The sequence below is a fragment of the Trichogramma pretiosum genome, unplaced genomic scaffold, assembly GCF_000599845.2.
Source record: "Trichogramma pretiosum strain Unisexual culture from Peru unplaced genomic scaffold, Tpre_2.0 scaffold111, whole genome shotgun sequence".
Classification (NCBI taxonomy): domain Eukaryota; kingdom Metazoa; phylum Arthropoda; class Insecta; order Hymenoptera; family Trichogrammatidae; genus Trichogramma; species Trichogramma pretiosum.
Genome location: NW_019640789.1, coordinates 11,815 through 32,605, shown reverse-complemented (window position 1 = coordinate 32,605; position 20,791 = coordinate 11,815). Strand labels below are relative to the sequence as shown.

Here is a 20,791-nt window from a genome sequence, read left to right as displayed (position 1 = left end):
GCAAGAGCGCACACGGACAACGTGACTCGAGTATATAGGGTAACATTTCTCAAAACTCCTACCGCCTCGCGCAACAGCGTTTTTGAACCAAATAGCTCAATTTTTAACTCGCTCTAAAAGTACCTAAACTCTCCTGTCAAAAATGACCAACCAGTGATTTCGATAGGAAATTTTCTCAGCTTTCCGATGGCGAGGTCAAATTTTCCAGAATTTTCCATTTTCATCTTGGAAAATGCAAGTAAACTTTCAAACTCGATTTCTCAAAAAAAAGCCTTTTTTTACGTTTTTATTGTTTCAATGGAAAGCTGAGATCTTTTTACATAGAATACAGTTGTTTTTCAATGTGTAATACTCATAATTTCTATGAGAGATAGTCGGGTGTAATCGGATTTTTTGATAATTTTTATTTTCATACGGAAATTTCAAATCTGCAATAAAAAATAGGGGTAACCATATAAAAAATCAATTTTGGTTCGCTGTTATTTTTATTATACCTAATTGAATAGGAGCAATCTTATTCAAAATAATTTTTTGCGAGTTTTCTAAAGAGAATACGTATCTAAGATTCCAATAACCGCGGTTGAAATAAAAAATGATCCTGCATTCAGGCTTCGCTTGTGTAGGTATCAATTTAAGGGTACAGCGTTACATTACTGAACTGATCATAAAAAATAAATTGATATTTTGAACCCGTAAAAAGAAAAAAATTAAAATTTTTTTTAATGTTCGTTTTGTACAAAATTTTATACTCTATCCAGTGATATTGATCATATAATTCAATTATAAGTTACTTTAAGTACATCATTCATGTAAAATGTTATTGATAATATGATTAGTATGATGAATGTAATTCTAAATAGTATAAGGATCTCTACCTTGGAGCAATATCGGATCCTTGTTGCATTAATGAGCCTATGGTAAACCATAAAGAATTTAATAATGTATATTCGTTTTCTGTCATTTTTGATTGGTGGTTGTAATCATGTGGATTCTCCCATTCATATGGACTGAATCTGTAATTTTTAAACAAAAATAGTATCCTTAACGAATTATTCATATTTGAAAACAGGTTTTTATAAGTAGTACGAAAAAGGTCACAGTAACAGCTACATTATAGAAGAAAATCGAAATTTTCGAATGTCAAAAAATTAAATAGAAACAAAGTATTACTCGATTTAATTAGTTTTGTAATTCAGGTCGTTGTCTTATAGTAAATAAAAAGAAAATTCCAGATGGACCGCATATAACTAGGAAACGTTCAGAAATGGCTGCCATAGAATACTTACAAATATCGATCTCTTCTAAGGATGGGCAGGTACCTGAGTTTTTGGGGCTTTTCCCAAGTTTTTCAAGCTTCCCCGAGGTGCGAGCTTACCCGAACTTTTCGAGCCGATCTAAGATGTGAAATCGATTTAAAAACGACATGGAAGAATTAAACTTACGGAAATCTGCCATGTATGAGGCGAAAAATTCGCCTGATAGTGTAGTGGTAATTATGATTATATTAATTATAATTTTTAAAGTACTTATAAGAATTTATCCTCAGTTGACCCTGCTACAGCGTATGCATCTTCGAGCAGTGCTGGGCGAACCATGGTCGTATGCCTGGAGCTCGTGATATACTGTTGGCCGCTGCTCCACGCCTGAGACAGCTTACAACTGGTTTAGTTTTTGGTATCCGATCATTTTTTGGATTTGGATTTGGAACACGATGGTCCGGACAGACTGCATGGGTCGGCTATTCTTCCTAGTCCACTTTACGGCTTGTAAAAAAGGTGCCAGGCAGCTGGTTGCACACTTCGGTGTCCACCACCGATCGTCCGAGGCCTACACATTTTTATGCGTATCAATCTCATAAATCTCTCTTGATCGCAATCACCGGTGAGGCAGATTTGGTTAAGCTGAAGCCAAATTTGTTAAAGCCCATAGTTAATAAAAATGATTTTTATCTTATTGCAAAAACTGAGACTTTTTTAAGACTTGATCTTAATTCAAATTCGTTCCACATTCCAAACTTCAATTTTCATGAACATGATCGATTGCGTCACGAAAGTGGTGGCCTTGGTTTATATGTTCGTTCTGATCTTCGTATTTCACTTTCGTTTTCATCTGACCCAATCTATTCAAATGTCCCAGAGTTCGCTGCATATAAAATATCTTAGCATAATTTTGAGTTGCTGTTTGCTGTCGTATATTGGCGTCCAACGGCGTCTTATCTGCATGTGTTTTTCACGTCACACACTATCATTGTTGGTGACTTTAACATTGACATGTCCGGTGATAATTGACATGCTCGTTACTTTTTGGGAGTGCTAGAGACATATGGGAAGAATCGCGATAGATGCCCAGCGATGTGCGCGAACTCGAAAACAGCCAAATCACGCAGTTTTTGACTCGTTGTACGGACTTCATATTTTATCTAGAAGAAAACACGGGTAAGTAATTTTGATGTGTTTTCTCCTCATCTTTCTAGTGGTGAGGTAAAAAATGCAAAACCAGCCTCAATAAAATAAAAAAATTGACTTGAACTTAAAATACGTTGTATTTTTTTTGCCTCCAGGTTTAGAGTTTTTTTGATAGTCAAGATCGAAAGATTTCGCGATTTCACAACAGAAATAACTCCAAAAAAAAGGGATTTCCTCGATTTTCTCGATCAGTGAAGAGGAAAACGTTCGGCCGTTTTCGAGCGCCGTGGCCTGTCTTTTCTCTACACTTTATGTTTCTTTATTTATCACGAGTAAGGCTTTCGCCATAAAAATAAACAAGTACATGTTTTTGTGTATTTTTTTCTCATCTTTCCAATGGTGCAATTAGTTCTTGGAAAATTGGCCTTTTTGAAACGATAAATTAACTTTTTTGATTAATAGTTTGTAACGGTTGTGTTACGCCGTCACAGCTCTCTCGCCACCTCAGCCAGAATATTGTGAAATATACCATTTGACTTATGTTTTTCACGCAGCAGTGTCAGCGAGACGCATGTGTGTGCGAGTATGTGTGAGTGAGGAAACGGCGTGTCGCGAACCGCATGATGCCATAGAATATTTTGGAGCAGGGGTGACGAATTGGTCACGTGACCGATTCACTCCTGCGAGCCGTGCGACTGTAAGCAGCTCGGCGAGATCGTTTTCGGACGCTGAGACGACCACATCGACGTGGTCCCGAAATCGCGAGAAGTCGCGTAGTGCGTAAGTTGATCACGCCGTACGTCGCAAGTGCGTGTACCCTGAGCAACGACCCGGACTAGCGTGAACGAGTAGCGCCGACTGTCGCGGGTGCGTGCGGTACGGACGACTTGGACTCGCGTGTACGCCTTCGAACGGGCTTGATTGTCGGGACACGTAAAGCGGTGTCGCGTACCGAATCTCTACGTGGTTCATTTGTACGCGGCAACGGATTACCGCCCGATTCTGCGTATCGCGTGCGTGAGTGCAGCAGCACGAACAGGACGAGGAGCCATCCTTGACCAAGGTGACGGCCAGGGCGTGCGCAACTAATGTAAGTACCTCTCGAGTACCAAGCCCTCTCAATGCGTGTGCAATCACGTCCTGTATGCAAGAGTGTGTGCACGCTGCTGCGTGCACTGTAATTATCGATCCAGAACTTGAAACTTGATAATGATTCATTTCTTAATTACTATGTTAATTCGCGAATTATTATTTCGGCAAAACCTTCCCGTTATTTCATCCTAGGTTGGACCACGACGCCGCCGCGGTCGGTGCGAATGGTCGCACCGAGTAACTGACCTAGTCAGCGACCAGCGCGAGTACGCGCATCGTCTAGGATTCACCTACGAATATGGTAGCGTTCACGGGAACCGTTACAAGTTATAACGAAGAAATTGATCCTAAGGATCCGTGGGACGTAGGAGCAGATTGAGGTTCAGCTGAGGGAATAGTCGTGCTTTATATTTTACAATCAATCGATTTATTAAAGATTAAAACTCAGAAAACACAAAAACAGTTTAGAATGAATCAGGAAATGGCCTGTGCTAGTAAGGAAAAGAATAAATTAGTCGGCTTCTGCAGAAGTTTTTTGATGCTTAGCAACTTTCGGTTATGTACGCTCAGCTTTCGGCCTTTGCACTTCACTCAGACAGCTCTTCTTGAACTGACAGACTCTGTGAGGTCAGCAATTGACAAGAGGATACTTTTCACCTTTTTTATAAACGATCTACGACAGGTGCCGAAAAGGTTACATTATTTATGCTGACGATAAACAAATTTAGGCACATGCTAGGCCTTAGTGTATAAATCTTCTCATTGGTGCCATCAATGTGGATGCGAATGCAGTGGTGGACTGGGCTGTGTGTATCAATTTGAGGCTGAATCCCACTGAAACGACTAAAATTTTTCTTGGCAGTTTATCGTACACATAACGAATGGATTTTGAGATGGTTCAGAGAATTTCCATAAATGATTACCCTGTTGAACACTCGATCTCTATAAAGAGTCTTGGCGTTGCAATACCCTGCTTGCGCTGAAATGCTCGGATAAACTCGATTGTTTCAAGGTCGCACTTTGTTCTGCGATGTCTGCGTTTTCACCGTCACTCTTTATTGTTGACAGCAATAGTCCGACTTTGTGTCTCTTTTGTGCTGCTTCAGCTCGATTATGCTGCCACTGTTTACGCAGTTGACGCTATCAAATCAAATAGCTCGGATTCTTGCAAGTCACTGAAACCTTCTCCACTAACATTTCTTCCAATGTTAAAAGCTTCACATATCACTTGCTCATGACCTTTAATTTTAGATACTTGATTTTTCTCAACTAGTTCCACTAAAGGTTGTTTCATTCATTTTCATAGTTGTATTTTTGATCATTCTCCAACTTTCATCAACAATACATATTGAGTGAGCGATGTTACAATTTTTCCAAAATTGTTTAACATAATCTTAAGAAGCATCTAAAATTTGGATTTTTTACACTGAATTCAGAACTTTTTTATTCCATTAGCTTATAATTCTCTTATTGTCATATTAGAGGGCCATTTTTATTAAAAACCGAAGGGCCATCAGTCATAATTTGAAAAAAAATTAAAAAATTTTTTTTTAATTTATGCGCGAAAAAAGGTTAATTTTAATTATCGACGAGATCATATTTAAAATAGAAAATATTGGACTTAGAGTACATTGCGTAACATCGGACATGAGACCAGCCAACCAAGCGATGTGGAATGCGTACGGGATTAATGCAAGTAGATATTCAACAATTTCAAATAGCTGTACTCATCCGTATGATAAAAAGCGACTATTGTATTTTTACGCTGACGCGCTTCATGCTTTTAAAAATCTTAAAACTGCATTCTTAAATAGCTCAGTAATTACAATACCAAATGATTTTTTAATATTTTATACTGATACCGTCAATAAAAATTATGTATATAAATTATTTGATAAAGACGAAGGTCTTGAATTAAAATTAGCTCCCAACTAAACAAAACAGTTTTTAAACACTAAAGATCATTTTGTCAAAATGAAAGTCAGCAATGCCAAGAGAGTATTGTCCGAAGATGTAGCATCAGGTTTATCGTTCTTAGCTAGCAACTTAGAAGACGAACGACATACGACTGCTTGGTTGGTTGAGTTTCTATCGAAATGGTTTACTTTTTTGTGCAGTAGAAATATTAATTTTTCTCTGAGTTGCCACGATGATAATAAGTTTAATGAAGCCATAAGTTTTCTCAAAGAAGTCATACTATTTTTTACAGAATTGAATATGAGGAAAAAACCATGTTTTTTGACTCTTCGCAAGCAACCAAATGGTCTATAATGGTGACTCAGTTACCAAACTTTATCAGAAATTGTATTTTGGTGTATCGATGAACATTTTACAATATTGGCCAATTTGAGGTATACGAACATGTTTATTTTTTTACTTTCATGGTCTTTTACAATATTTTTTCAATTTAAAAGGGTTTTGAGGTTATGAATATCCCATCTGAGTACAGATTTGAATTCTACATCAAATTTTACATGAAAAAACATGTTTTAGAAATTTTTTCACATGTACCCCAAAAAAGCAGAATATCCTCAGAACATGAAAATCCAACTTTGAGCCTCTGTAGATCCATGAGGGTTGGACCTAGGGGGCTGTAATGTTCAGGATTTTCATTTTTCATTGTATTCTTGAAGAGTAAATGGTTAGTTTCAACTTCATTTTTTGGGCCTGCAACACCTGTTGTGGAATAGCCCTTAAACAATTCAGCTCGAAAGAAGGAAGCCGCATCCAGGTTTTTTGACTGTCGCCAGTCGGACTTAGGAAACATCTCAATTGCACGTGTGTCTCTTAATTTTTATCATATATGTTGGAATCATCTTCATCGCGGATCACGATCATCTCCATCGCTCGTTCTTTCCCTTTTCACTCACAATTCCCCGAAAAAGGCGCCGATCCAAAACCTGACCGCAGCGAGAAGAGCACGATCATCACAGGGCCGTCGCTTGGCTCCATCTTTTACTTTTAATCGCTCACAGTTCCCCAAAAAGCGGCATGACCCAAGCCTGGGAACCTTTCGCTCGCGGAGCACGATTATCACCATCGCATAGCTCCCCTTCTTACCCCTTTTCGCTCACAATTCCCCGAAAACGGCGCCAATCCCAACCTGGCAGCAGCTAAACCTTTCTTTCGAAAACACGATCTTACGAGTGTGGATGTCATCGGCGATAGGTGCTCGGCCAGCGCAGCGGACAAATTAACTATTCAACCCGAGAAACTTGGCCAAGGCCCACCAGGGAAATCGTTGTACGCAGCAATGATATACCTCGCCTCCGTCAGTGCTTATCGCGATTTCTCTCGCCCACAGTCAGAGCCAAGAACTGCAATAGGAAAAGGCATACCACCCTTTGCTTTTTCTCTCTCTTCTTTGTTTTCCCCTTTTTTTTCTTTCCTCTGCCTAAACCCGTGACGACTCCAATCTATATTAATGGCGCGATATCGAAATAAAAACCATGGGTGCTTATTTCTGCGAGGAGGAGGAGTTGTAATGTACTGACCGCTCAGTCAGCACAAAGCGTGCGCAGAACCCAAAACACACACATACACAACCCACCTTACCAACCAGAGGTAAGACCGGAGCCCGGTAAGATAGGAAAAAGGACACTCGCACACCAGGAGAATACCACGATGCTGCCGAACTCGGGATGAAACAATGCCTCCGAAATTTCCCGAACGTGAGATGAAAGACGCCACCACCAAATGCGTACCGAGATAGGCAATTTCCCCGAATTTGCGATGAAACGACGCTGCCGCCAAAACTCCAACCAAAACGACATTTCTCCGAAATCGGCGCAACTTCGCCTACCGAACAATCATTGGCGCTCCCTGCTTTGCCCTCAAGCCACCAAAAACCGGCGGCTTGATCACCCGACCGGCGGCTCCCCTCCCTTTTTTCTCCTCGCGCCGCCGATATCCCGACGAGTTTATAAGCAGTGCAGCCTATCATCGCGTCGTCATTCATTCTTGAACAACCACCTGAGCATCCCCAAAGCTTTTTGCTGATCGACTTGCGATATAGTTACATAAGCAACCTCTGCTGGACTTGAGCTTTGATAGGAGAATATCCGTGAAGGACTCGACCGCGGAGCTGATTTGTGGACTTGATCTCGAGAGCGATTAACGAACTTAGTCTCAGAACTAATTAACGGACATAGTCCATCGAACGAGAATATCTCGGTGCAATACTCTGACTCCAAGCGCCGATATTCCCTCTTCCCCTTTTTGCGTTCGACCCCGTGCTCGAGTGTCAACCCGGGCGAGCGTCCCGCCGACCCGTAGCTCGGGCCAGATTGCCTACACTGATAGACCTTTAATAAGGAATCAGCTTTATGATAGTCACGCCACGTACCGTAGCAGTAAGCGTGAAGTTTGCCCACGTAAGAAGCAGAGGGGCGTGTACAAGCGCGCGACAGACTCACAGAAGCGAGCATCTGTCTTACTGTGAGAGCGCGCAGCACTTACAGCTCAGAGAGCAGTGAGCGTCGACTCTGGTCGAATCTGAAAATTTTAAAATGATGTTTAATACATCGACGCTTTTTACAAAGTTCTTTTACGTTATAAAGATAATATAATCACATGTTTTTCTTTGTAAATAGCGTCAATACATGATGGATTATACATATTTATAAATACATATCAAGAGGTGCGGTAGCACCTAGCCGGCAAAGTTTTTTATATATACATGCGAAAAGAATGAAAATTTATACACATATAAATATAATATTTATTTTGTCAAAATTAAATTATTACAAATAATGATTTACAAACTATTACATTACAATTTATAATGTAAAATAAATATCTAATAGTTAATGACACCAAATTTAGGAACAATATACTTTTCTTTATCGCAAATTACTAATTTACAAGGATTTGTATCTTCAATATCCTTGATATAAATTATTTTATCTTCTGAATACTGTTCAACTATATAAGAATGGTAATGAGAATCAAACGATAGTTCTTTATAAGTACGCATCTCTACCTTCCAATCTTTGTCAACGAGCTTTATTTTTAAAACTTCGCCAAATGATATCTCACTTTCTGAAGAATTTATAATAAATATCATGCCTAATGCAAATTTATGACCATCTATTTCTACGGATTCGTAACAATCTTCTCCGTTTTCGTTATCAAATTTTGAAGAAACTACGTGACAATGTGAATACTGTAACATGTGCATGTTGTAAAACATTTGTAAGGCTTGTTTTGTTGCTATTGTTTTTAAAAAGTTTATCTTACAAGCAGTAGCAACAGAATTTGCTTTCAGAGGTCTATGACGAGATTCGTAACGTAATGTAGAGAAGTTGAAGCATGGACCACAAGTTTCAATCAAACGAGCGTAATGGATGAGATGATGATGTTTTGGTTTTAAATCACCAAATAACTCAATGTACAAATTGTGATGCTTTTCTACTAAACGATTTAATGCCTTAAGGTCGGAATTACTTATTTGAGGAGCAGTTAAAATATCAACTATTTGCCGCAACGACAATACAAGTTCCCAATGCTTATCATTTCTAGGAATACGATCACCGATCATTATTGGAAAATATCTTATTAAAGTCAACATTTCTAAAGCCGACATTTTTAACGTATTTTGTGTTTTTAAACGTTGCTCTGCAGTAATTGGAGGTTTGTTTGAGTCAACTAAATTAAATTTAAAATTTTCAATTCTTGTATTCAAGTATTTCAAAGAGAAAAATCCGTTTTCAATATAAAATTTTATTATTGCGTGCAAATCATAAGTGCAGACACCCTCCAGCAAATCGTGCATAACGTCAAAGCAAATGTTCTCTGTCACATGATATTTATTTACTGCGTGGAAGCAACATTTTTCTTTTTTCCCTGTATCTTTTTTATTATTTAATAAAACGTCCTTCTCATACGATTCTTTCGAACGTATTTTTGATTCGTCCTCTTTAGTCATAAGTTTTGATTCAGCAGTTGTGATCTTGCACAATCTACAGAAAAAATTACTTTTGAATGATTCTGTAAAACCCAGAATTTGGTTTAAGCCAAGATTGTCACCTAACACAAGTGCTAATTCAAACTTAACAGTATACTTCAGTCCATTAGAAAATACTACTATTCCATTTTCACTGAGATCATTCAGTTCATCTATAAGGTTTTGAAATACTTCTTTGTTAAAACAATGCTTTTTGTCGTCAGCATAAATGAGAGCAGTGAAAAAAATCGAGTTTAAACGAGATGCAATAAGCGGCGGGAGAACTGCGATTGAAGAATATATGGCTCCAAATTTATTCACGCCAGCGTAACTTCCTAATGGATTGCCCACTTCTATTTCATCGTAAAAAATGTTTATGGGAAGTACAATTTGATTGAAACCGGGAGCGTATTTGCTTTTCCACAACTTAGCTTGAATGAAATTTGATACTAAGTCATTTTCATTGGATAATTTTTTATAATAATCAAGAATATCCTCAAGAAGACCTGGTATATTTAAGAAGTTCGTTAATGTTTCTTTTAGAGACACCCATTGTCCCTTTAAAAGTGCATTCTTAGGAACTTCGATGGTTTCATCTTCGAGTCCAGTATTTAACTTAGACTCGATATCAAATGGTTGTGGCTCTTTAAACCCCCTCTCCTTTAACAAATTGAATATTTTTTTCTCTGATTCGATTTTATCATAAATTTTACTATAACGATAGAAAATTTGACTTAAATTTACAATAGTTTCATTAGACACATTAGGATCTTTTTTCAAAATATCTAATAGGTCGCCTTGAAGAGAAGGCATAAAAATTTTACTATGAAACTCACTAAAAAATGTAATTACTCTCCCAACAATGTTTCGTGGAAGAGATGGGTCAGCCAATAGCTCTAAAATAATGATTAACAGGTGATTTGTAAACATGAGAAGATCCATGTTTTATGATATAAAATTTCTCTTAAAGTATTTAACGAATCTTAGAGTATTAGTTTTCTATAGCTTTGATAAAGTTATTAACTGCTGAGTAATATTTGTTGATTAAACTAGGGCATTTATAACCTTAGATTTTATAAACTAAGAGCTTTAAAGTCGACCAAACATAATCAGAGATGAAAGGCCAAGATCTCAATGCAGTTAAGCCTTTAAAACAGGAGTCAACTGCTTTTAAAGCGTCCTTTTTTTCGTAATTAATTCCATTTAAACGTACGTAATATTTTGTAGTTGCAGTGATAGTTCCAATAAAAATCAAGTAAGCAGGCGCAGGTTCTTGTTTTACAGCACGTAGATTTCCCTCAAATTCTTGGACTTTGTCATCCAAGTCGTCTTCATGCTAATAATAAATGTACACGATTTTAGATGTACAATATAAGACAAATAAAAATTGACCCACAAATATTTGCACGTACCTCAACCAGAAGTATAAAGGAGTCACAAATTGTCTGTTTACCAATTTGCACAGTTTCAGAATCAATCTTGATTGATTTGGATATTGTCACACATTTTGGCAGTAAAAATAATGGGAATATTAAACTGTCTTTTTCTAAAAAAAAAGAATAAAAGTTTTAATTAATAAAACATATATGTGTGAGAAAAATGTTATTACTTAAAAAAAGAGGTCATTACGGATTTCAAAAATATTTTCTCCGTATTTTTCTGCTACTTTTGTCACTTCTTTCACCCTTGAAACTTTGCAGAACTGAATGATTTTTCGAGCGACTGTAGGCCATGTAAGCGCAAAAATAGTGTCATAGTTGTCGATTAAATTAGATGAAACTTCTACAAGTTTATATTCGACTTGCAATCATTTTTCAATTATTTTTGAAAAATCAATTTCCAACTGAAATAAAATTGTTAAATGAATTTGAGCTCATTTAAAGTAACACGTTTAAAAATAAATTGTTTGCTTACCAAATCGATCGCTATGGGATGCTGCAAGCACTTATATTCAAGAAAATATCCTTCTATCTTGTGGTTGTAGCCTAGCTTATTTGATCCCGTAAGCCAATCATATCTTTTTTCAAATTCGATGGCCCATTTTGCATAAATATCTGCTTTTTTGTGGTGAGAAATGTCTTCATCTGTCAAGCAATCATATGAAGCAACTGCTTCAGTTATAACTGAAACAAAATTTACAAATATTGTAAAATTTATAAGAATGTTATTAAACAAAATTATAAATTATAGGATATTTTAAACATACCTGTTGTAGGTTTAGCTGTTTTTTCTGGGATGATTCCAACTAAACGTAATTGTGTGCGTAACCGCTTATACTCTGAATAAAACTGCCCACGTGCGTTCACAGCTTTTCTTATATTGGTACGCTTTTGGTAGGGTTGATAGCAATCAAGTCTGTCAATTTCTGGAAATAACACAGTGGCTTGATTCAAAACCCATAAAAAAAGTTCTTCAGTTATCCTGAAAAAATTTATTTATATAAAACATGTATATTTAGAATTAAAAATATTAAAGTTGAGTATAGATATTACCGATAGTGAACATTATCTTGTTGAATGTAAGTCTCAACGATAACCTCTTTGAGTAGATTGATGTCTATCGTATGGTGCCTAGGGTGGTTCGATTTGCAAAAATTTTTGAAATCCCCCATGGTTGCACTGAATTCTCAAAATTCAACTCTCTACATGAAGAAAGCCGCCCGCAGAATTCCCATAAGTGATGGGAACCGGTGTCAACTGATTTTTGAAGTTTAAAAACGTGGTTTGAAAATTCACCTAAATCAGAGGATAAACGATGAATTTCCTGCGGTAAAAAAAACTTTTATTTAAATATTAGACAATGATTTTTTGTGTATTTTTTAACGCAGAATCGAATGCCATGCGCAGATTTCTGATAGAATTGAAAGTTCAGACTGAAAATGGGATTTTTCAAGCTGAAAAATCGAAATTTTCGAGTAATCACACTTTTGAGCGCTCAGGAAACGAACAGAAAAAATTGTAGACATATAAAACTCATGAATTTTGTTAGGTTTTTTTATGGAGAATCCACTCATATATATATCAATAATATTTAAATTTACCAGCGCATGTGAAAATCGTGTTTTCCATTTTTTCCCCTCCTGAAAAGTCGAAAAATCTTCGTGCACGCATATTTCAAACGCAAATATACTTCAAGTAGCACGAAGGTGCAATCCAGGGCCGTATTGAATGAAAATGAATGCACGGACACATACGCAGGTTGACTATTCAGTTGGTATGGCTGCCTCGTATATACCTCGCGAGTACTTACCGGCACCGCGCTGATAGTTGGAGAGTACGTTGCATCGGAGTACTGCATCACTGCCGCAGTTCTGTCTTTTACAGCTCATCATTTATAATCATCATTTTATTTAAAATATTAAAAGTTTTTGTGTTAGAAAAACAGTGTTCATTCAGCATAACTTGCATTTATGGTTTGTATGCTCAAAAACTTGTTCGTTTTAACGAATATGAGGAAAATGGAGTTATGCATCAGATATGTATACATTTTTTACACTTGTTAGTAAACAGAATATGATGTAAGAATATGAATGCTATCAAATAGTAACCATCAGTTTATATGAGTGATCAAGAAGGCAACGGTGCAATTATGAAGTGAATAGAAAGGTACAAACTTATAAGAACAAAAATTATCGCATCACTTGATAACAATAAGTGAATAGAACATTTTAATTAACAATTGGAAATTTCTTTCTGTTATCATAAACAGATAGTAACATCTTCTGCCACTGGTCATGCGATTTGGTAATTTTAGAAAAATATTTACTACACAGAGCAACAGCTCTCTCTGCAGTATCATTAGTTACTTGAAGATTTTTGCACAGCTCTTTACCCCTCAAGAATGAATCTTCTTGTGACCATTCACTTGGATCAACATTGATAAATTCACTGGAAATGCCGGTAATTTTGAAGAAGTTCATACTTTTTTCTGAAACGAAGGTTGATAAAGATAGCTCATTTATACTTTTTATATCTATTTGGGCTTTGAGCTCTCTTTTTTCTGAATCCTTCACCGATAATCTACGAACAATTTCTTTTTTTTCTTGTAGGTCGATGGTTTCATTAAAAAGAACCAAACAAATGAGCTCCTTCGACAAGTACCACAAGTGATGACTGAATTTTTCAAGTACTGCCGCACACAATTTTGGGTCTTGATTTCTATAATTGTCCAAATCTTTGAGTAATTTTAAATCAGTGATTGCAGCTTCCAAAGGTAGTCTGGTTTGAAACCAGTATGGTACATAGAAGAAAACTATGAAATTTGCCATTCTGCAAAGATTGTCAATATCTTTCCGTGGTAGATCGAGTTGCTTGCGGAATAAGTACATCTTCAATGTGTATATGGCCTTCGCCATCCACCTCGCTTTGTGGATTGGCCCAGGCTTTTTAAAACTTCCACACTTTTCCCCAAGAAATGTTTTGGACAGCTGCAGCAACTCTTTATAATCATCTCTGGGCAATGTACCTTTTTTCAAGCATAGATTAATGAAGCGAGATGTTTGTGATTTTTTGGTCTTCATCAACCATTGCAGTGATTTATGCTTGTCGTCTTCAGCAGAATTAAATTTTTTTCTGTCCATCTTACTCCAATTAATCTTGAAATTTTTAAACATCTCTATTTCAGGACTTGTAGAAAAAGATGGACAGCATTCATCAAATACTGCACCAAGCAACAGTTCTGCTACATGATGTCTGCAGCTACAATACAAGAGGTTTTTTCGCATCTTGGTTTCCAACAATTTGCATGCTCCAGCCTTTCGTCCAGTATTCGTTGAAGTGGTATCATAACACATTGAAACCACATTTACGTTCCACTTTTTCAATGTGTCAAATACTACATCACTGATAGCTGCGCTGGTACCATGTTCGAGCAATCCACAATGCAGAAGTTGTTCATTTGAACCTGAGGACACAACAACTGGTAATAATTCGACTTTCATACTTTCATTGTTTTTAACTGTCTTTCCATCCCAATGTACAGTTAAAGGGGTAAATGGTAAGTCGACTTCACATTTCTTTCTTGCCAAAATTCTGTGTCTTCTAACATATGATCTCTTTCCAGCTATCGATATTGAGGCCTGTCCCCCATCCACAGCTATAGCATTCAATATAAGTGCAGCTTGACGATCAGTTACCTTGCAGCGATCAAGGGTCGATGCCAACGTAACACCAAGGGGCTTATTTTTCTTCTTTTTCAATGCTCTTGGAGTTTTAAAAAGAGATGCATCTGCCACAGTCGATGATTGTGAAGTTTCAAATTCAGTCAACGAAGATTGACTGTCTTCCAATACTTTCACAGCTTTCAAGCAAAAAAGAAATGAATAATCTTTTTATTTGACTCAAAATATTAGAATATAAATGGGGCAAAATTCATTTATTTATGAATATCATAATGATATTTCAATAAAAAACTGTAAAGGTTTTTCATGATCAAAATCCTCATTTTTCCATTTGTTGGAATGAGAAATAAATTTGAGACACAAGTGGTATTGAAGTTATTGCTCTGCTAGCTCTCATCTGCTCTCACAACTTATTTTGAATTGAGAAATTTTGCCCCGTGTATAAAAAATAAGTAGATATGTACCTTGATGAGAAGGCTTGATAGGGGAAATTTCAAAAATTTCTTCCAATTTTTTCTTAAAATTTTTTTCCTTGTCTCTAATAGTCTTCGTTCTCTTCGCTTGTGGTAAGCTTTGGTATTTTTGAATAGCTTTCCACATTTTAAACAGCTTCGTAATTCGCACCAACATATTTTTTATATTGAATTGAAAACTCGAATTCGCTTCGATGATTTGATTTGCTGTTGCTTCAGAACTTTTGTAAACTGTCATTTTCTTGGTACTGTGGTAGTAGAAAAACACGGATAATACATCATTTTTTGTGATGTTTTCATTGGGGAGTACGGATTTTATTTTGCCGACTAAAAATACCCTTCCACTTTCGCACATTTTTCAATGACAAATACAATTTTTTGAGTTAGATCAACGTACGTGATAATTAACCAAAAAATATTGTATATTCAGTAATTAACAACAATGAAATTAGTTACGATAACTTGTATAATATACAATGTATATTAAACAATCAAAGAGTATGCGCGAATCGGTGCGCGATCATGGCACATCATGCTTCAGTGCTCGCTGATTTTTCGACTTTTCAGGAGGGGAAAAAATGGAAAACACGATTTTCACATGCGCTGGTAAATTTAAATATTATTGATATATATATGAGTGGATTCTCCATAAAAAAACCTAACAAAATTCATGAGTTTTATATGTCTACAATTTTTTCTGTTCATTTCCTGAGCGCTCAAAAGTGTGATTACTCGAAAATTTCGATTTTTCAGCTTGAAAAATCCCATTTTCAGTCTGAACTTTCAATTCTATCAGAAATCTGCGCATGGCATTCGATTCTGCGTTAAAAAATACACAAAAAATCATTGTCTAATATTTAAATAAAAGTTTTTTTTACCGCAGGAAATTCATCGTTTATCCTCTGATTTAGGTGAATTTTCAAACCACGTTTTTAAACTTCAAAAATCAGTTGACACCGGTTCCCATCACTTATGGGAATTCTGCGGGCGGCTTTCTTCATGTAGAGAGTTGAATTTTGAGAATTCAGTGCAACCATGGGGGATTTCAAAAATTTTTGCAAATCGAACCACCCTAATGGTGCCTCTTATACTTGTTTAATACAATTTTCCCCTTGATGGTGGCTGCCAGTACATAGTAAAGGTGGTTCTCTATAAATGGAGTGTTCACTGCAAATCACAATTAATTTTAATAAATATTAGGTGAATGAAAAATTGTATCTCCTATGTAACTCTGGTATTTTTGTGTTGTATAATTAAAATGTATTTGATATGAATTTAGTGATTGAAAAAAGTTTTAACCTTGAGCGACTGGGACTACAGCTTGTAAATTATTATTTGTAGTATTTAAGGAAGTTAAATTCTGGGATAAAGGTATGTTGTGTTGATTGTTAATTGAGTCAGATGAGCTTAACGTAGAACTGTCAGAGCTCCTAGTTAAACCTAAGGTCAAATCAATATTCTCCATAATGTCATCATCACTATTCTGTCCATTGCAATCCATTTTAAAAATATACCTGTTAAGAAGTCAAAAACTAAGATTGAAGTAATCTTTTATTCTAAATAATCTACTTTACAACACAAACTAACTAAAAAGTATGCTACAAAGATTTAGCTAATAATAACACTTAAGAGGCATAGCAGTGTTCTCTATACACAACAATAACATAGATCTACGTTACAATGCGAATTGATGAATAGTTGGGATTAGTTGACATGATTAAAGGGCTTGTGTTTTTAGTGATTAAGTATTAATAATAAGCTTACCTATTTTTTTTGAAACAAACACGTTGTTGTAGTAGTGCAAATATTTAATGCAATGACGTATAAAATTCGCTGCTCACTAGCTGACAGAACTACTGTACTCGCTGAGCACTGTTTACAAGAGCTGTACGCTCTTGCGGTGGGTTAGACACACGCTTGTACAAGTTCTCTGGGCGCTCGTTCAACAGCGCGGTTCTCTTACGCGGCAGGCAGCAGCAACTAAGCGCTTAAGAGAGCGGCAGCTCAGAGCGGGCGTGCGGCATTCTTAAAGGTCTATCAGTGTAGAGGAAAAAGTCGCGCTACCTGAGCCTCACGACTCGTGGGTCATCGATTCTCCCCTGCAAGCTCAATGCCGTTTGAACGAGAAGAGCACGTGCACAGCGAATATCAACGAGTCTGTTATTTTCTGTTGGCGTATCCTCCCCCGACGTAAGCCCTCCTCGCGAGAGTCGAGGAAAAGTCGACCAATCTCTCTGAGGTCATTATTTTTCATCGTCTCGTGCCATCGATACCAGGAGTACATCGACGACTTCTTCGCGTTTCAACGCGTTTATTGGAACTTGAACCCACACGAACAGCCAAGCAGAAACATCGCCTCCGTACCGACCCGCATCTCCATCGTCTACGCGAAAAAAATGAAAAAAAGCTTCTAAAATTTTCAACTCGAAAACGAAGGACTTAAACAATTGTAAAGTACAAAAAGTTTTCAGAATTGATAAAAACCATTAGAAATCAATTAATAACGCTCATAGAACAGTTAATCCTTCTCTCTACAAGATTGGTCAATAATAAATTTTTGTATTTAAATCCTTTTTATTTAAGATAGTATCAATTTCAATTATGTTTTAGGTTAAACATGATAGATCAGTACTGTAACTCAACTATAAACTTGATAAAAAGTTTTACCTTGCCAAAATAAACAGAAGAACAGATACTCCAAGGTATGCTGTGGCCATATAAATCCAGACATCCAAACTCAAAGGACTTAAGAATGAAAATAAATTAGGAGGTTGCTTCACAGGTTTTCTGTAGAGAATGCTAATCCCTGAAAATCGCTATACTTAAAATGGTATTTCCAAAATAATTTGATTTTGATATCATAAATATAACGCCAAAAAATTTCAGGTTATGTATTTTGATGAAAAAAACAAGAAAAAATTTTTTCCAGATTTTTCGAGGCTCCGTATCGTCCTAAAAAAATTATTTTCGTCAAAAAAAGCGGTTTTTTGCTTCAAAAAGTGCGTTAGGTCATCTGAAAAAATCTGGAAAAAATTTAGGTTATGTTTTTCAGTGCAATAAAAAACTGAAAAAATTTCCGTTTACTATACCGGCTCATACCGCCGTATTTCGATTTTCAGAATTTTCAATAATTTTTTCTGAAGGCCTGAAGAACTTAAAAAATCTGAAAAAATTCAAAGTGGTTTGGATTGTTGAAAAGTATTTTTGTGAATTTTTTCAGATTTTTTAATTGCTTCATGTCCTCAGAAAAAATATAGATCGAAAATGGACGTTTATACCGGAAGTGGGGGTAGGAGGGGGGAGGGGGTCTAAAAATTTTTTTTTGGGACCTTTTTACCGTGTACTATAACATACTAAAAGCGAGTCAAGATCGGTGACATACGTGCGCACGTTTTTGTAAAAAAGCATTATTTTGACCCTTATATAATAACATTATTTTTTTTTGCATTAATTATAATGAATGTAGTACATTGGTATACGGGAAAGAGATTAATAAAAAAGGATCCTGAAGTTTCCCTTTTGGTGTTCATTCATACACAATAGATTCTAAAAAATCTTACCACCAGAAGTGAGACTTCAGAGTCCTTTTCTTTAGTTGAATTTTTATTTTGGAATTTTATTCATCTTATCCTAAAACCAGGATTATCTCCAGTTATTAAATTTGTTCATCGTGTTCACGATTTGCCGTTTTTTCAATATACAAGAACAATGATCTAGTGTTCGCTAGTCAATCGGTTTAGGCAATTAACAAGACATCTTTTGTGTGTCATTCGACAAGAAATTTGTCGATCGTCAATATTATTTTGGCAACGTTTCATCTAGTATATCTCTAGACCTCTTCAGGCTATAACAAACAAAATTATACATAAACATACAACACTCTAACAATCACTTTCATTGTCGCGAGTACATACCCTGCTGCGAGTCGATGTGAAACTAAGACTAATTTAACAATATTAGGACTTATATTTAAATTGAACACACACAAACATATTTACAAAAATGAGCCACGGTATGCAACGCTCAAACCTCGTGTATCTTCTCTTTTGTTAATAGCAGAAACATTATTTTTGATGTAAAACATTTCTGCGATGAGCCTCTTGTACCAGTTATTTTCAGTATGCAAAATGCTGACGTTCTTGAAATCAAACTCATGTTCATGATCCAATGAGTGCAGTCTCATCACAAATTTTGGATCTTTGTTATTTTTATGCTCACTGATACGTTTCTTCAGTGCCCTCTTGGTTTCACCTACATATGTTGCATTACATGACTTGCAATAAAATTTATATACAGAATTGACACGGTCCAACTTTTTCGTTTTATCTTTTCCTAATACAATTATGACGTTGAGCTTATTATTTATCGATGGAATGATATTGATGCGGTATTTCTTTAGTAAAAGCGACGTCGACTCGACGAAGCGTTGATTGTATGGTGAAGTCAGACACAAGCGACTCTTGTCACGAGAATCTGAATTGTTCACAGATCGCAAATTATTTTTACAATGCATACTTATTCTTCTTTTTTACACAAAATTATCGATAAAGTGATCGGGATATGAATTCTTGTGTAAGATGTCACGAAACCACCTGTAAATTACTTGCATGAAACCTAGTGACAATACGTGATCCAATCCTAATGAATTGTACGTCTAAGAAGTTCAGATGATTTTCCGTTTCAACTTCATGGGTGAACTTGATATGTGAATTTTGTTCATTAAAGATCTTAAGAATGGTATTAACATGATCGATGTGTACACATGCGAAACCATCGTCGACATATCTATAAGAAAACAAAGGAACGTCAATTAGTCAAATTCATCTTTCAATCTTCTCCAGTAGTCAGACTCCAAATCTGCAAGAACCAAAAAAGTGATGTCTTGTTAATTGCCTAAACCGATTGACTAGCGAACGCTAGAGCATTTTTCTTGTTATCTCGAGTTATTTGGAGTTTCGTTAATCAATTTTAGAATTTCGTATACAAATATTCCCTAAATAGTCGGACCCTTCATGTATTGATGTTTTCAATTAATAAAAAATTTCGTAGAAGATTCATTTATGATGGCGGTCCATAGACAGCTAACTCAATATTTTAGATTTATTTTCAAATTTTGTTAATTTAAATATTATCTCCATTGAATTTTAAAAAATAATTAATTTAATTTTTCATAAATCCTTTTCGGTTAGTTACAAGATGCTGTATTTAGTTCCAAGCCCGCTAGTGTGGCCTCGACTTATCTTACCTCATTGATGAATTTGATTTGATAAAATATTACTGAATCAAATTTACATACATACTTTTCGGCAGTGAGTTTCGAGGCCGCTGGTGCGCGACAGAACAGCAGCTTTTGTGTGATCAGCAGGAGCAGCTTTTGCGCGACCAGCAAGAGCAGCTTTCGCGCGACCAACAAGAGCAGTTTCTTCGCGAGCAGCAGCAGCAACTACCAAGGAAGAACCCTGGAGCTAATTGGCGGTTAGCCTGGAGTAAATTGCCCGCCTTTTGGCGTGGCAACCCAGAGCTGTACTTTTATCAAGTTGAATCATTGTTCAACATTCACCACGTGTCTAACGATGCCACGAAATATATGGTCGTCACAATGCTTGACCCGGAGTCAATCACAGTGGTCTCGGATGCGAACCACCCCGGGAGGACAAGTATAACACGCTCAAGCAGACCCACCCGATGTCCAGCTGCACTAATTGCTCACCGGTGTCGAGCTCGGCGATTAACGTCCGTCGCAGTTGCTACTACAGGT

The 20,791-nt window shown here is 36.4% G+C and overlaps 1 protein-coding gene across 1 annotated transcript in view; it reads right to left on the bottom strand.

Moving 5' to 3' along the window:
* Positions 1–20,283, bottom strand: part of LOC106653788 (glutamate receptor ionotropic, kainate 2) — a 63,589-nt gene extending 43,306 nt beyond the window's left edge. The window contains exons 1-5 of the mRNA XM_023460812.1: positions 20,279–20,283; positions 19,637–19,818; positions 19,063–19,506; positions 17,701–17,839; positions 876–1,013 (exon numbers count right to left, since the gene is read on the bottom strand). Coding sequence (XP_023316580.1) covers positions 876–1,013; positions 17,701–17,839; positions 19,063–19,506; positions 19,637–19,818; positions 20,279–20,283 — 908 coding nt within the window. The remainder of the gene's footprint in view (positions 1–875; positions 1,014–17,700; positions 17,840–19,062; positions 19,507–19,636; positions 19,819–20,278) is intronic.
* Between the last annotated feature and the right edge of the window lie 508 nt (positions 20,284–20,791).